This window comes from Centrocercus urophasianus, unplaced genomic scaffold, assembly GCF_019232065.1.
Source record: "Centrocercus urophasianus isolate 14NV4802_14NV808 unplaced genomic scaffold, USGS_Curo_1.0 seq_16, whole genome shotgun sequence".
In the NCBI taxonomy this organism is placed as follows: domain Eukaryota; kingdom Metazoa; phylum Chordata; class Aves; order Galliformes; family Phasianidae; genus Centrocercus; species Centrocercus urophasianus.
In genome coordinates, this window is record NW_024884711.1 from 33,405,624 (window position 1) to 33,423,620 (window position 17,997).

The window sequence follows — 17,997 nt, forward strand, 5'->3', positions numbered from 1 at the left end:
TGCTAAAGAGGAAAACCTTGAAGGTGTTATGTAGCAATTGGGCAGATCAGTATAATGGAAGGATTGGCACGATAGAAAGGCACTATAAGGGAAGGGAAAAAGATTGCTTACCTATATCAGAACATATTCCAGGTTTGCAGGGGAAAGCTCCACCAGGGAGAAACCTCCAGAAAGAGACCCTTACCCTGTGGAAGTCAGCCCTTAAATGGGGTCTAAGAGAGGTGGAGCCAGTCTCCACCCCTTTCAGTCACAAAGGTGAATTGCCTTCACCTGTGCTCCCAGGCTTGACCAGGTCCTTTCCACTAGTGATCAGTGAGTGGTTCAGGCCGTGACTCAACAGTTCCTATATATGTTTATATATGCTGTAGTCTTGACATAGCGTTTAATGAACAGTGATCCAAGTTGGGGGAGTGTCAATAGGAATTACCTTTGCATTTCAGAATAAGAAAAAATGTTGCAGATTGAAAGGTACCAGAGTCTCCTTTTAGGAGTAATTAACTGCTAAAATTAATGGTTTGACTGAGATTTTGTTAAATCTGAAATAGTAATAGTTCTGAAAGGTTTTCTTAGAGTACACATAGAAGATAGAATTTTCCAGAATGTTACTAAATATTCAGTACCAAAAAATCCACATTTTTTAATACATCTATTGCTTTCCTATGCTATGCTAAAAAAGCTTAGTTCTTTTTATGACCCTTACTAATCAGCTTTTCTGATCTTGGTGTGGTACCTGCTTTAAATTGTCACACAGGTGATGTGACGCTACATTTATTTGGACTTGTACAAAATGCAGTCTGTAGCCAAACGGGAGACATCATCTTGAGAGAATCGTTACTTGAAAACTATTGCACTGTGGAAAAAAAAAAAAAAAGTGAACAGGATTAAACTTGGTTCCTGCTGAAGGGATGGCACCATGTGAGGAAACTTCATCCTAGGTTAAGTCCTTGTGAATGACTTCATTTAGGAAGTAAGAATTTCACTTGTCTGTGTATAGGGGCTTTTAGTGGAGATGACCAAACCCACTGGGCCTGCCAATCCTTGATACGCTGTATTTGCAAGCAAGGATGCATGAACATAACTTCTTGTTAAGTGATTATACAGTGTAAGTAATCTTCTGTTAGATTTTTGATGAGTCTTGGTTAAATTATTTCTTGAAAACCTTGGCAGAACTTGCTGGAGAGTGAAGGAGAAGAAAGATAAGAAAAGGGAGGTTTTCTTTGTGCCCTGGCACTTACCTTTACAAATACATACCTGCAGGCTGAAAACCATTATGGTATGCTTGGGTGTGTGCGTGGCCTGGAGGCTGGGAAGGGTCAGATGGAAAAAGAATGGTCTGGTTTAGCCCTCTCTTCTAACCTTTGTTCCTGAGATCATCCTCCACCTCTGAGATCTCAGCACTGCTTGCTTGGACTTGCTATTCCAAGTGCACTCACCCCCTGTTCAGGAGTGGAACAGTGGAATAAAATTCATGAACTCCTTTAGACCTCGCCCCATGAAGTGTAGATGTAAATACTATTTCATCATCTTGTTTATACAGATCATCTCAGTTTTCCATGCTTGGTCTCATGTTTACCTAACTAGCATATTTGCTGAAAGTTTCCTTGCAATCACTGCGGTGGTTTGTTTTTGTTTTTGTTTTTTTCCCTTTGGCATTCTTGATTATTTTTTTTTTAATTATTTTTAGACTTTCTTCAAACAGCTGTCATGGGCTTCTTTGATTTTTGTTTTTTATCATAACTGCAAGTCACAACAAAGTATCTGGTTCTTCTTATCGCAGAGAAACACATCTAAATATAAATTCCTACGTGATCAAAATTTAGAAATAAAAAGGCTTAATCTTAGTGGGACCTGATTCATAACTCTCCAGTGCTTTGGGGCTGGCAGCTCTGTAAGTTGGGAACAGCTTTGCAAGCTGTTTAAACTCCAACTTTGATTACAATGATTAGTTTTGCCAGACAAAAGGAAGATATTTTCCTTCTCTTCCTGTGGGAAGCTTCGGAACAGCATTTAGCTTCCAGCTGGTCTTTCTTGAGCAGTCTCAGACTGGAAATGTATGCATGTTAACCTCCAGCTCTTTGCCTAGATGACTGCAAACTTCACTTCCAGCTGGGTTTGCCCCCCTTTCCAACAGTTGAACTGTTGTTTTCTTTCTGTTTGCTTATGTTGGAGGCTACAAAAGCTCAGGAATTAATGATGGCAGGGGAGGACAAGAACATTACTACTGATATGCAACAGCCTTGATAATGTAGTTTGGCTGACCATATTTCTGGGTTTTGAAGATTGGATTGCTTTAAAGGAGAGAAAATTCTTCATCCTTCCTTCCTCAAGTACTTGGAGATGGATTTCTTTTCTTCTGGGAAGCATGACTTCTCAAAACTACTGTTTCCAAACAGGTAGCAAAAACCTAAATCCGAGACTTCCTTCATACAACTGTTTGACCCTGCTGAATTGCTGTTTTTACCAAGGTGTCTTCTCTACTCGTAAAGCTGATTCAGGGTCAGCACAGAGATCTCTCTTCCAACAAGAGACTTTTTGAGACAGCCCATTTTGATGGAGGAGTGAGCAAACAGTTGTATGCTTCCACTGACCTGTGTCAAGTGCATAGCCTTGGTATAATATCTTAGGGCTCCAGCACCTCATGACGTTAAGACCTTAACATTGGTAGCAGCATTGGCATACAGCCTTTGTCTCGAGGGGAAGCTGATGTGACCCTATGGTTGCAGACTGTGCATGGTATAAGGAGATTTTCCATCTTTCCATACTTCAGTGAGCTTTACCTTGTTCACTAGTGAGCACCTTGTTCAGAAGGATGCTGGGACAAAATGCTGGAGATGTGATCCCACAGCGGTGAGATGTGGAAGCTTGCCCTTCTCTCTGCAAATCCAACCATGTACCCATCTCTTCTGCTTATGGGGCAGCAGCAGCATGGGGGTGATGTTTGAGCGGAGATAGTCTCCTTCAATAGCCAGAAACTGCTCTGGTACCTTCAGAAAAGCATACACAAAAATTAGAAGGAGATGTTTACTATCACTGTAGTTATACCAGTGGATCACTAAGGCTGAGCTGTGAACTTCTTCTCCAACACTTGTAGAGACCATGGCCACAAGATTTATCCAATTATAATTACTTATTTGTGTTTTATGGAAAAAAAAAATCCCTTACTGGGTACCAAATGAGTTACAGGTGCTTAAAAATGCTACAGGTAGAAAGTAATACATTCATTTCATGAGGTCAAACAAGTATTCATACTAGTAGTATTCATGGAAGCAGGGTTCAGTCTATAACATCCAAAGTAGGCGTTATTAGCAGTTTGTGTTACCTCCATAGTCACTGTCTCCTTTGTGTTTTGAGCACATTAGCACATATGTCTGGTCCAGAAAGCAGATTTTCAGGTTAATGGCAAGTTTTCAACAGGTATTGACTGATTACATTTTTGCTTTTATATTTTCTAGGCCTGGTACAGCTGATCCACAGAGCACAGCAGTGTTTGGGTCCCTGTTCTATATGATAGTGATGTGGTGGTTAGAATTAAATGCAAGAGCTAGTAAGTTTAGAAGCAAAGAAAAAAACAGGGTGTGTACCACCAGATAATTTTGATCTAGGTATATGTTACTCATATATTACTGGATGACGTGCTATGAGATGTGGTTTAGTAGCTTAGTGGGTAGGAATGATGGTAGGAGGATGGGTGTACTAGATGATCTTGTAGGTCGTTTCCAACTTTGTAACTCTGTGATTCTACGATTCTACTTTGGGAGGGCTTCAATGTTGTGTCCTAAGCGTTGGACTACTCTTGTTGAAGAGAACTCTATACAGTTGAAAGATCAACCAATAATCATGCTTCTGTTAAAGCTACTCAAGATGAGTCGTGATTAAAAATAAAATGGCAGTAAATAACATTAGACAATATAGACAATATGGAGTGTGTATTCTTATGTACATTGACAGAACCTGTTAGCATGAAAAGCTGTAGTTTCGATGACCTAGAGAGGCTAAAACAGCTTCACATTGAGCCAATTAATACTGTTAGCTTTTTCATAGATTATATTTTTCACTTGTAGTTCTGGAGTCTCTTTCATAGCATTGGTGCTTATATTTTTGCTGGTACGTGGAAATTTCAAACATGGGTAAGGGTTTTAATGTAGCAGATATCATAGAAATGGGTAAGCAAAGTTAAGAACTTCTGTTTCTAGGACTTTTTCAGTGTCCTCACAACTTCATCCTTGTGCTGAGTTTGCTGCTGCTGGCTGAAATCTTTCTGAAGATAACTAACAAGTGTGTTTGGGACAGGGAAGCCAGCAGGCAGCTTCTGCCTTCAGTTGGATGGGGTTCAGTGTGTGGGTCTGTCTCAGTCAGGTATTTATGTGCTGGGTGGTTGGCTGGGATGATCAGGTAGAGCTGTGGAAGGCTAAGCCAGGGCTCTTGCCCCATTTTGAACAAACGTTTCCAGACTTCCACAAAGAACTGTAAAGGATTCTGACTCCTCTCTTGGATTGAAAATCCATCAAATCTGTTTAATAAAAAAATGGTAGCTAGACAGACAGTACTTGTGCAATTTTACACCTTCTGTCTCAAATTAAAATATTTTGAGCTGCAGTGTCTGTTCGTAAATCCCCACCCCCACCAGTCGTTTCGCTCACATGTTATCCATAAATCTTGTCTGTTTTAAACGTTCCAACTAATAGTTGGGCAAAACGTTTAGCATAATGATATGATTAACAGAGTCCATTTTTTGGCAGCCTGGATGCAGTTTTTCTTCAGCAAGCATTGCAGTTTATCCTGATCAGAGATGGAGAGGCATTATTCCTCTTTTTGCAGAATTCTTTCTTTTTATATGAGGATTTAGACGGTCTGCTTTCATTTTGCAGGAATATAACGTGTGATTTGGCTGCATCTTTGAAGTGGTGATATTATAAATCTTCCAATCACCATTGCCCAATCTGTTTTAGCATTCATGTGCCTAATTTCTGTTTGTAATCTGATTATTGGCTTGAGCGGCTCCAGCTTGCAGCCTATTGCTATGCATTTACTGTACTCCCCGGGACGCAGTAGCCTGACAGCTCCAGTCCTGTGCTATGAAAAAATCTCTACATGATATTGCTCAGACAGGCCTAGGGCTGTGGCTGGTTGGGAATTAGCTGCTGTTGTAGTTTCTCTTTGCTGAATCCTTTGTTTGTACAACCATGTTCCGAAATCCTTGGATCTCCAGCTATTTGGGAAATGTTAAACACTCTGAGGAGCAAGGTAAGAGTTCCAAGTAGATAGAGGAAAATGCAGTTTGTGTGCTTTTAATCTCTTGTATGGTTGTATGTGTAAATATTGTTTGACTGCATCTCCTTCAGCTACATTAGCTACTTTAGTGATCAGTATGCACTTAGTCACTTCGTCTGTTTCATTATTTCCTAAAGGACACTTTTGAAAGATCCGATTAGATGGATCTTCTAATTAGCTTGCCGCCGACTTAGGGCCTTTAAATATAGCAAATAGTAGTGCAAGGTTGCATCTGGATTTTTTTTTTAATTCAGCATTTTTAATTTCCTATGTGTTAAACTGGGGACAGTGGCTTTATTGGGTAGTTTGTATCCGGGGGGTTGAGGGGGGATAAGACTGAAGAAATGGTTAAACTTGTGAGCAAGTTCGATTTACACTTCAGTAAAGATATTCTCAATTTTGAATACAAATATTTATAATTGTGTTAATAGGGTTATATGGATGTTTATTCTTCAGTGAAAGGGGCGACAAAATGATGTTGCAATGATTTTCTTTCTGTTGTATCAGGTATTATGAGGGTTTCTTTAAATTAACCATTGAAATAAGACTGATGTTCATTTTGTGGACTTACTTATTTCCTTTTGAAGCACAGTTGTTTTTAATTTTTTGTCTTTGCTTGCATTTAATCTTAAAGCTTCCATATTACAGTCAGTAAGTTTGATTGGACTTTAATCCTCCCACATGGGGCTTAATTTGAACAGGAGGAAATTCATAAAATATCAGAACTGTGTAACAGCACGTAGTTCTCTGTTTATTTGGGTGGGGAAAGAGAGGAGCTTACCCTACAAATTACAGCAGAGTTTTAATAGGTTTTTGAGGCACTATGAATATGGCATGTATGAATATTACTATATGTGTTTAATGGGGAGCAAGAGTCAGAAAAGCTTGTGAGTGCTCCATCTGAGCAGCTCCTCTCCCACTGCTGTGATGAAAGCTGCCTTCTTCCCTTCTCACATCTCCTCTTTATTTTTGGCCAGGATAAGGGAGCATTTCCCTGTGCTCTGCTTGAGGACTTTGTGGCAGACAGCTGTTTAGTGCCAGAAACTATAGCATGGGTGGTTATCCTGTTGGAATGGCTGTGTGTTTAAGATATGCCTGGTTCTGATTAACTGAACAGATACTGGGCTGGGCTTGTTAAGCTGTGGCATACTGTTCTCACAGTGATGTAAACCTGGCCTTTTTAGAGATTCTTACAGTATGCAGTATTATCTTCTTTCTAATGTTCTTGTTTAAAATGCAGTGAGTTATATACCATTAATACTGTTGTTTCTGTTTGGTCTGGCAAGCTGATTCTGTGTAATCTCTGTGCTTTATTCTCCATTTGCTCGGGGAGAAAAAGCAAACGTTAAGAAAAACAGGAAAAAGTTGTTTATTAACACTGAAGATGCTGTTAGCACAATTGCTCGACTTGCAGCAAATTCCAAAAAATGCCCTTTTGCACATTTTAAGCCTCTTTATATATAAAGTGTTGAACTTTTTTTTTTTTTTTTTTTTTTTTTTTTTTTTTTTTTAAACCGGTGGACCTGGAAAGGTGACTGAGGGGAAGGCATGGAAGAGCAAAGGGAGGAGAAAAGTTTTGAAAGCCAGTGAGAAAATGTGCATTTTATAAATTCAGACTGATATTGTCAGCTATAAGAAGCTTTTTTAAAAACCTTTCTGCAAGAAATAATCATCATCATACCTAGATTTTAAAATACAAGAGTATTTTTGCTTGCAAAACAATTCCAAAACAATTATTTTAAATAATACAACAACATGTAGCAGAGTACACTGGCTGATTATCTCTTCCTTGAAGTAGTTAAATCTGAGCTTTGCATTAGAGTTTAAAGGGTTGTTGCTGTTTTTGAATTGTTTTGAAGTTTTTGTCTGAAGAATAAGGTGAAAAATGGTGTATTGATTTTTGAGTCCTGAGGTAGTTGACTTAATGTAAATGGAGGTTTAAAGGCATTTTCTCACTGGGAGTACATTTTTAGTAGCTTCATGTTTTCTTCAGCAGCAGTAACCGACCAGGCTGCCCTGCTTCCTGGCTGTCCATTCTGTAAAGTCTCCTAATAGCATCAGCATTTTCACTGCTGAATGGAGGCAGCTGATGTTTGGTGCATTGCCCCCCTCTCTTGCTACCAGTCATCATTTATAGACCTACAGTGATGTTCTTGAGTGCAGAAATGAGGAAGTTACAACTGTGGGGAGAGAGGGGAGATGGCCTGTTGCTTGCTGTGTTTCAGAGAGAGGTTTGGAAACCAGTGGCTTTGTAATACGTACTTCTTGAATTTAAGGCTGCATCTCATATAATTTTGCTCTCATGTAACCATGTTTATTATCAGAGTGGAAAGCAGTACAAGTCCTAAGGTTATTCAGAAAAAAAAACAGGAGTTTCCAAACAGTGGTCAACCTTCAGAAATGCTTTTGTCACAGAGGATGTAATAATGTTGCTACAACAAACTCTCAGCTGAGTATTTCTGATTTCTGCAGTGATTATGCAGTTTTTAGAGTATTGCCTGGCTGCAGCCATAAAGGCTGTTGCTGCATTTTTCATTATCAAAATGCTTTACAAACATAAAACATATCTACTGTGCATTTTCTAAGCAGGGAAACCAAGTCAAGCAGTTTAAATGATACCCCCAGGCTGCAGTGCTACACTTAATACTGGGATTAGAATATCAAAAGCTTCAATACCTTATGAAACTGCCATATGTTTTACTGTCTTTACTTACTTTTGCAAGGTTTGGTTTATTACCACCTTGGGCATGGCAGCCTATGCCACTTTAACTAGAAGAAAGGCCTTTGTAGAGTTTTTTCCAGTGGAAAAGGACCATGGCTGGAAGTTACAAAGTGGTTTCCTGAAAGTTCCCTATTTATTAAAGCATGTCTTTGTAATGTTTTTTTTTCTTTTTCTTTCTTTCTTTTTTTAATTTCACAGATTTTGACAAAGGAAACTCAGTTAGATTTAAACCTTCACGATTGCTCCACAGGAAGAGAGCTTTAAGGTAAGGCCAAGTCTTTCTTCTTGCCTGGTAAAGTCAGTTAATTGCATGATTGTTACTTTAGTCATGGTAGGAATCTCCATTTGTTCTTTTGCTGGGAAAAATAATTCTTGTTCCTCTCACAGGACCAAGCTTTCATCTGAACAGTTATTGAAAACTGCCTCCTAAATAATCGTGTAAATTTACAACTCATACTGCTAAGGAAAGAGTCCCACTCTGCTCTGCGTCTCCTGCTGCTGCAATCAATCACAGAATCATAGAATGGTTTGAGTTGGTTGAGGATTCCAACCCCCTGCTGTAGGCAAGGATGCCTCTCTTTAGACCCAGTGGGGCTCAAAGTCCCACTTTTCTGAAAGGCCTGAGCACAGTACCCAAATCTAGTGGGCCAGTGTGCAAAACTGATCTGTCTGAAAAGTGAGGTGGTCAAGGTAAGGGAATTATTGGTACAGTTGTGCAGACAGCTTTGTCAGCATATAGAAGGGGACCTTGCAGGTGAACAGAGGGCTGAGGTGGCTGATTCCTTGTAGGACACTGCTGCCTCATGCTTGCAGCCTTAAGGCCTGGTCACATGTGGCTGGGTAAGGTGTTGTAGTGCTTAGGTAAGAATGTGGCAGGTCACATTCCCTCTCTGTTCCCTTCCCCACTTCATCTGTGTGACCCCCTCCCATCAGTACACACTTCTTGAGCATTTCTGGTTACCTGCTGTATTGCAGAGAAACAGTGAGCTGGTGTGTGAGGCACACAGGGAGTGGAAATCTGGGATAAGGCTACTGGAGAAAGATGCAACCATGGAGCAGATCTTTTATTTTGGAATCCAGAGAAATTGTGGAAGTAGAGAAGGAGAAGAATAATGAATGCCAAGCCCATGTCTGGCAGGTATACAAGAGAATTTTCACGTATGTCTTTTAATCAAAAAATCTCATTATGTCCTGTAGTTTTAATCCAGATGCCAGAGCAGTGTTACCAGTGGCATTTGGATCAAACTTCTGCTTGCTTTTGGGCATGTAACTAGGTTAGTGGGACAGCTATTTAGAAACCATATGCTGCTACTGCAGCAGATGAAGTTTTCAAATTGGAATCCCTGATGTATAAAAGGAGCCTGCACTTTGGAACCTGCAAGAGGAGTGTACCTACTGAGGTTGTCAGATGCTCTACTAATGCCACTTCTACATCGTTTTTAAAGAAAAACTACTGAGGTTGTGAAACACTGTCTGTGTTTTAATAGGAATTGTATGAATTCCTGAAAATTGTGTAGCATGAGTTCCTTGGCCACCTGAGGCCAAACCACATGTAAATCCTTCATAAAGCGAACTTGTGGGACCTTATGCTGTTTATTCTGTTTCATGAACTGTAAACGCAGGCTGTATTCCAGGCAAGCAAATGAGGAGGATTTTCCTTTTTGGTATAAACCTTCTATGGTCAACCTCTTTTCAGTGGTCTGTGGGGACGGGACAAGGGGAAATGGGTATAAACTGGAGCATAGGAAGTTCTGCACCAATATGCAATGGAACTTCTTTGCAGTAAGGGTGACAGAGCACTGGAATGGGCTGCCTAGGGAGGTTGTGGACTCTCCTATGGAGATACTGAAGACCCACCTGGACACCTACCTGCTGTAGGGAGCCTACTTTGAGGGGGGCTGGACTAGATGATTTCTGGAGGTTCCTTCCAACCCCTACAATTCTGTGATTCTGTGTTACCCAAATTTAACTGAAAAGGAAAAAGGGCAGTGGATGAGTTTGAAAGCACAGTATGCCTGGCATTCTAAAATCGGGCTGTCTGACCCTACGTTAGCAATTAAATTGATGATGCACCTGCTCCTTTAGCAGATAAGCTAATAAAACAGGGCAACATCTAGATAGGTTCCCTTGAGGGAAAAAGGGAAGTCTTGATGTGGAATTGCTTATGAGTATATTTTTAAAACCCTTAGGAATAATCTTCAAAAATTGTTGCTTTTAAAACTACTTGGAATTGCTTTATCATCATTCTGACTCAATTTAGGTTCCTAATGAATGTTCTTAGTGAATACTGTGACATGTCCTAAATATGTCTACATTCATTTCTAGAACAATTTTTATATATGTACCTACAAATAGCCAATTATTTGGACAGACCATCATCCTCAAAACAGTGCTCTGTCTTTGAATTCTCTGATCAAGTAAAAGCAATGTAATTGATACATTGTTGAAAACATTTTGTTTCTAATGTGCAAATATTTAAACCAAGCAATAGCAATAGTACCTGCAGCAGTGTGAGAGAGCTTGCCACAAAACTGCCTGCAAAGAGGAGAAGCAAAAATTCCCCCCTGTGGATTAAATAGCCACTGGATGAAAACAGTTAATGATTAAATAAATAAATAAATGTTGACAGTGTGTCTCGAAGGAAAGGGTAAATGAGGGCATGGGGGAAACTGTGAAGGGATATGAGAAGCCGGTAGCCTATGATGTCATGTAGTCCAGCAAGGTGAATTTTAAGAACTTTGCGATTATTGCAAGAATTTTAATGAAATCCACCAATGAGGAGAGGCTGGAAGCAAAGGAGGAAGGAGTTCATGTACAGGAGGAACTGGGTGACCTTGAAAAGGAATGAAAAAAAGGGACGTAATGTAATAATACTACTTGCACGATTGTACATTGGGGGCTAATACGTTTTTCTGTCACTTGCAACTGATGAAAGCCTGGGCATATTAGTTTCTCTTGCGGGATTGAGCAGTTAATGTAGTGTAATGTAGTTATAAAAAGGCAAACATTGTAGGGCATGATTCATCCATCTGGTCATGTAATCATGCTTTCTCCATTAGAAGTCCTGTTTTTACAGGACAGTAGCAGAGCTGGGCCTAGAGTCAAAATGTTCCAGTTCCAATCACCATTATACAAAAAAGATGACTTAGAACTGAAACAGGTAGAGAATATTTTTTAATGATGATCAGTGAAATTGAAAGAGCCTGTATTGAAAAATCTGAGTAAACATGGAAACTTCTGTAAAGGAGTAACATAATTAACTATGCTGGCAAGAGAACAGATGCATGTAAACCCAGCAAAAGACATTTAGGCTACAATTAAAGGATCTCCAGCTTCAGGGTCTTTGAAACAGTTTGAATGAAGGTGCAAAGGGGAGCTGAACTAGTTTACAATATTTGAAAGTTTGTTGAAAATCCACAAGCCATCCAGTAATGCCATTCTTTTTATGACCAATGTGCTAGTACTGGTCATGATTCTATATGGATTTTCCCTTGGAAATTGATACGTGACTCAGGTACAGTGGTGGATGTTAGCATGCAGTTAATTTAAACAAGGATTTTGCTGCATAAGAGAATGTTAAGAACCCTAGGTTAATGGAAACATAGGGTACTACTCTGACACAAGCATTACTGAAGCTATTGGAGGTGCTGTCAAACAAACCTCAGATGCTCGCAAGTGGTAAGTTGGTTCCCTCAGCACTTTGAGACAGATCTTAAGTAATCAAAATGTTTTGGCAAAATTGATTCTGGTTTTGATTTACTTGCAGTTTCCAACCTCAGCCAAAAGGAGTAGAAACTGCTTTTGAGTTGAAACTGAGTCCCTCAACTTTGGGGTTTCTGCAGAACCTATCTGTAAGAAAATAGTGTATTGTAAAGCTTAAAAGCCATGAGTGATTGCAGTATGGGGTTAAGCACGTGGAAGTGTGCTATGAACTTGCTGAGTCCCAGCCCAGTCTCAGATGACATATGCACCCATTTGCTTGTGGCTACTATGGAAATATTTCTTTTAGTTCCGTTCTAAGTGTATTCGCCCTATAAGGATGCACGGTTTTCTGTAACAAGCAGCTTTTTGCTGCTCTTAATCTTCTATTTGCTATTGCTTTTCTGTGGTGACTAGCATTCCTGCTCTTGGCAGCACCTTGAACAATTACTCTAAGTGCAGTTGTTGAAGACAATTTGCAGCATGTGGCATGGTGCCTGGATGTGGCACAGCCAGTTCCTTATAGTCATTTCAAGAGTTCAGTTTTTCCCACAGTGTCTTCGTACAAAGGAAAATTATTTGTAAATGATTAAGAACCATATATTTCTTGCAGTTCATGTAAAATATTATTTAGTTATTATATTTCAGTGAAATATAATATTTCTTTTCACTGAAAAATGTTCATCTGGATAAATTAGTACAAAAAAAAAAAAAAAGAAAGAAAAAAGGACAATTTCTTTTTTTTTTTTTCCTAGCCAAATACCCTTGATGAAAGGATATTTAGCTCTTCAAAAAGCCATTTAAAAACTCTCCTAAGAAAAGATTTTCCAGTGTTATGGCTGTGTAATTTGTTTTATCAGAATGGCAGCAACTTGTACAGCACATCAATTCCGTGACAAAATGAAGAGCCCAGGATCACTGCGAGGATTTGCATCTGTTACACCTGTCTACAAAATTTACTAAAGATCTTAAGACTAATAGAAGTATCCTTATGCCTGTTTGGGATAGATTAACAACTAGGCTTGTGAAGGCCTTGTAGAATATGCCCAATGAGGAGAGTCTGAAGGAACTGGGGCTCTTTAGTCTGGGGTATGGAAGGCTGAGGGGAGACCTTATTGCTCTCTTCCAGTACCTGAAAGATGCTTACAGCAAGAGCAGGGCTGGTCTCTTCTCAGTGGTGACAAGTGACGGGACAAGGGGAAATGGCCTTAAGTTGTGCCAGGGGAGGTGTAGGCTGGATATCAGGAAAACTTCTTTACAGAAAGGGTTGTTAAGCACTGGAATAGGCTCCCCAGGGAAGAGGTTGAGTCACCATTCCTGGATGTGTTTAAATACCGTATGGATGTGGTGCTCAGGGACATGATGTAGCACAGGGTTGTTAGGGTAGTGTGGTTAGGTTGTGGTTGCACTTGGTGATGTTTACAGTCTTTTCCAGCCTGAGCAATTCGGTGATTCTATGATTCTAAATACATCAGGTTTCCATCCATTTTTAGTAGAGTAGATCCCACAGGGATGAACACTTTTCTTCTGAAAAAGTCACTATAGGCAATTATGACATTTCCATTTCAGAGTGAAAATATGTATGTTTAATGAACATATTTAAGAGATTCTTTCTCATCTACTTGGGCGTTTTTGCTATTACGAAGTGACTGATCGACCTGTTACTCTTAAATGTATTATGAACTGTGTGTTATCCAGAGATCAGAGCAGAAGCAGCAACTAGGTGGTTGTGCAGAAGGCTTCTGGGTGGAGAGTGTAGTTAGTACTGCATTTGATGAAGTATGTTTTAGTATTTGTGGCAAGTCATTCTATATAGATTTCAAATGCAATTACTAGTTTTGAAGGCAGTCTCCAGTGAGCAATTTAATGCAAAAATGTGTCATAGTCAGTTCCAAATAAGTTTCAAATGATGTTAGGTTTGGCTTTGTGAGTTTCTTGGGGTTATTTCTAGTTTCGTTCTTATGGAAAGTATTTTCTTTGGTATCTCTGTTGGACTATCTTGCAGGAATTGGTTACATCTTGACTGTATTTGATTTGTGGCAGAAACAGTCGCAGTTCTGTAAACCAGATGTTGCTTTCAGTTTTCAGAAGGAGTTCTCATTTGAAGATAAAGAGGAACTTGCCAACAGCACAAAGGATATTGATGCTAACCTCTTAGCAGTACTTCCAAAAGGTATGTAAGGGAGATGTATTATGAACACAAATGGTAATAGAGTATGAAATTTAGCTTATGCAAGTGCACAGCACAGTTAAGTTCACTTAGACACTTTGTAAATGTGTTTTCTTTTCCCCATGAAGTATGAAAATGGAATGAAAGGGGATGAATCACAGTGTTCTTTTACAAGACATGATGTCCCTGCTTCATAAAGCTCAGTTTCGTTTACTTCATTTTGAATAGTTTAAAAAGTAGCTGAAATTCAAAACTTCTGAAACATTTATTTGAACAAGTATATGAGCACTGAATTGAAAGGAATTGACTTGGCTTGTATTTATGACTCTTTCCAGTAGTTGGTAGAATAACCATGTTTATGTGAATGACTGACTGCACACAGATCTTTGATCTTGCACGCTAAAGGACCTGTACTACATAAGGTTTAATTTATAGTAGATGAGACCAGTTTGTAGCAAAGCAGAGCAGCAGTATTCCCAGCACTCTTAGCACTAACACTGTTGAGCAGTTCAGCAGGTGGGCTGTGGCTAGTTTTGTGACTTGACTCATACAAGAAATTTTGTTTACAGTGGCTAATAAACCTTAGTGCAGACAAATTATTCAAGGAGCAGAGGCTTTGGCTTAATGTCTTTTTTAAGTAAGAAAAATGACCCTAATATCCTGTCTCTCCAAAGTATTTCAAGGCGAGAAGTTTTCAAAGAAACCTAGCAGCTGTTTTTTGTGTATTGGGCGATACTTTTGGTTTGGTTTTAAATTTCTCATCTTATCTTGAATAACTTAAGAAGAAGACATCAGTGTCATCTTTATCTTTTAAGACAGCTGAGATAGAGGACTGAAATTCACCTGCTTTTGTTAGAGGAGTCACAGTCTTTTTGAAACTACATTAAAAGATTACATTTGAATGAAGAGCTCTATGTAACTGGCATCAAGATGTTCCCTTTGTTTGAGGCATGTTGTAGATCTCAGAGCTTTGATTAAAATTGTGTTTGTATTCTCTCAAAACTGAAGGTATTTACCCTTTTCAGACGAAAGTCTACAAGGCTAGATGCACTAATTCCAGGAAAATTGAACTAACTGGCTTTCTCTCTGATGTAATTTACTGCAGCTTACTTCTTCCAACATAGTATTTAAGTGATGTGCTTGCTCTTGTAGTGCAAATGTTTAGAAAGAGATTTCATTGGCACATTGATAGATTAAAATAATATGTACTTATACAGTGCAGACTACTAAATACCAGCCAGTATGAATAAACAGTCACTCATTACTCCAGATACTTTGCTTTGCAGGCACGCTGACCAAAATGGGCAGTAAGTTAATTGTGAGAGCCTTCACTTGGGAAACCTTCTCTGCAAGTTGCTTCTCAGTGAACTTGTTTCTTTCCAAGATGCCTCCTTTTGTCTGAGGAATTGATTTTTGTAAAAAAGATGCCAGATTCTGTTTGTACTGGAGCTGATTCTTACATTCTGAGGGCTGCATTACTTGAGGGTATTTTCCCCATCTATGGCTTATCTTTGGTCCACATTTGCATGTGTTGGAAAATGGGAGAACATACTTCATTTTCAACAGATAGGGATAGAACTAATGATCAAAGAGTCTAGCTGAAGTCTCACACATTGCTGCTTATGATTAGGCATTAAGTATATCAGTGTGCCCCTGCTCCATGAACAGAAGGTAAATGCTCTACCAGCCTGATTTGCAGAGCATTTCCTTTCCAGGTGGGAGGAGGAGGAGGAAGGAAAAAGGCTGGTTGGCTTCATTACTGTGTTAAACATTTTGAGGAAAATTTGTGTTGCAGTGAATATTTACAGTTTCTAAGAAATCATGCCTGTGGCAGGTAAAGTTTAACCCACCTCTACCAGGCTTTGTGAACCTATACCTCTGTGCCAGATTTAAAAATGTACCTCCCTACCTCCTTCTAGAGACTTGATTTAGTTTTTACAGCTTCTGTATTTTAAGGATAATATTATCATATGCCTTCAACTTTACCGTCGTGTTTCTTCTGTGCTATTACTAAAGAGGGCTTCCGGCAAAAGCATTTGTATTCTGTAAGTAATTTTTCTGAAATATTTCTGAATTCTCTAAGAAATCTCACTCAAGTTTGAAGTGCTGGGTTTTTTTTGTTCGCTTGGTTTTTAAAATTCTTGTAATGTGAACTCCAAATATACTTTTAAAAATTGCTGCTCTAGGTTGAGACATGGAACAACACCACTTTTTGCTAGATACCTAGTCTTACAAGGTAAATTCTGCTCAGGAGGTCTACAGCTACCAAATTTAAGAGGCCTCCTTGACAATCTGCCTTAGAGGATATCTTATCATAGCATCTTGCTCAACATCCTGAAATAAGGCCTGAAACACAGGACATTTCCTGAACTGTCGCTGTACTTCTTTTTCTTAATTATACTTACTAACAGTGCTTATGAATTGTTAATATGAACTAACTTAGATAACGAGCTTTTACAGTGAGCTGAATTTTAGTCTTCTCTCGTGTGCTAAATCAGAATCTTGTTTGCTGAATCAGATTTTTGTGCTATCTTTTAGGAAGAAGTGTTATTATTTTTTAGCTTTGTGATGGGTGTCTTTGAGATGATGCCATTTCTGATGATTATGTGGAAAAACATTAATGAACAGATGGGAAACTGGCATCAGCATATCCAAACTGCAACCCAAAAAAGAGAAACGTGATCACCTAAGCGTGCAAAGGCCAGCCAAGGTCCTTGGGACAGAAATTTTTCCAACTAACTTTCATAATTTTAAGTGTAAAATAATTTTAAGTGTAAAATAAAATAAATTTAATTATTTAATTTTATAATTTCGTAGTATTGTAGTTAGCAAAAAAATCACTACAGTAATAGAAGACTTCTTGCATTTTTTCTTTTTTTTTTTTTCTTTTTGTTTTTTTTATTTTATTGTGTAATGTGTTTTTTTTGGGGTTTTTTTTTTTTTTTTTTTCATCTTATTGGTAAAGAAAAGTATTACCAAAACTATTTTCACAGAAGAACTCTGCAGGTACTGGTCAACCTAGCTCAAATAGCTGTCTGGAATCTCAAGTGTGGAAAAAGTATAAGGCACTGTAGAGCAGTCTCATGCTATTTTTGTCCCATGTTGTTTGGGAAGGTGTTGGAGCGATGCTTCGTGAGTCCAATGCTCTTTTTAGGACTGCAGAGTGGTAGTAGAATCTCTGGAACTTCAGCTAACACATATTGGGAGGGTGTTGAGCTAATGCTGCTGGGAGTTCTTCGGATGTTCCAAATTTCTTGTATGAGAATGACTTATAGTCAAATTTCCTTGTTTGGATTTGGAGGGGGGGAGTGGAGGCTTTAATATATGAAGCTGTGCTTCAGAGTCCAGCTAAAACTCTCCAAAAGACCTGTTTTCTGATGTTTTAGAAGGCTGAATAAATTGGTGACTAGGGAAGAAAAATGATCAGGGTTTGAATGGAATGTAGTTTTATTAACTGTGAGTGATGGAGGCCTTCTCCCTGCCTGAAGTAGCAGAACAATTATGGCTTTTGTTTTGATCATTTCTTATACGTAGAGTCTACAGGTGCAAGAGAAAACCCTAATGTCCAGAGGAACAAACTTAAATAGAAGTAGATTTAGTAGAGGTGAAAAGCAAAGTATTTGAGAAATCGTTTCCTTTGGTGTCAATGTGGAACAGCTTGTTTCACGTGGATAAGATCTTTAATACAGTTCACTGAATGGCACTGAATGGATAGAGCAATGTGGGAATTGCTCATGAATTGAGGGGGGAAAAAAAACTATGAAAACGCAGTGTAAGAACTCATCTTCCTTTAATCTTGTTTTGGGATGCAGATTTTCCATTGGCCACATTTTGTTCTGTTGTTATCCATCTGTAGAGATCTCTGCCTGTAGCTTGCTGGCTTTCAGAGACTGTCTACATATGTGGTCAACTTGGTCAACAGTGAAGCTTCACCCTATTTTGCAGCAGATGCTTAAGCAAGGCGTGGGAGGGGGTTAGCCCTGCTAGGTAGGGTGGAACATCTTAGATTTTTATGATGTGATGGCAAGCAGTTTGACATAACCTGCCTCAAAAAATTTAAGTTGATGGTTTGAGTCTCTATTCTGTAAAAACGTAGACTTGGGCTTTTTCAGAGAGTGCCCCAGATGACGTTTTT

At 39.0% G+C, this 17,997-nt stretch overlaps 1 protein-coding gene across 10 annotated transcripts in view; it reads left to right on the forward strand.

Annotated features, from left to right (window-relative positions):
• Positions 1-17,997, forward strand: part of SVIL (supervillin) — a 103,190-nt gene that overhangs the window by 25,634 nt on the left and 59,559 nt on the right. For 9 of the 10 annotated variants that reach the window (XM_042816488.1, XM_042816489.1, XM_042816490.1 and 6 more), the window contains exons 2-3: positions 8,192-8,258; positions 13,774-13,865. In XM_042816488.1, the coding sequence (XP_042672422.1) occupies positions 8,192-8,258; positions 13,774-13,865 (159 nt within the window). Of the gene's footprint in view, positions 1-8,191; positions 8,259-13,773; positions 13,866-17,997 lie in introns of those variants that run through there. The other variant, XM_042816493.1, reaches the window with a different exon arrangement.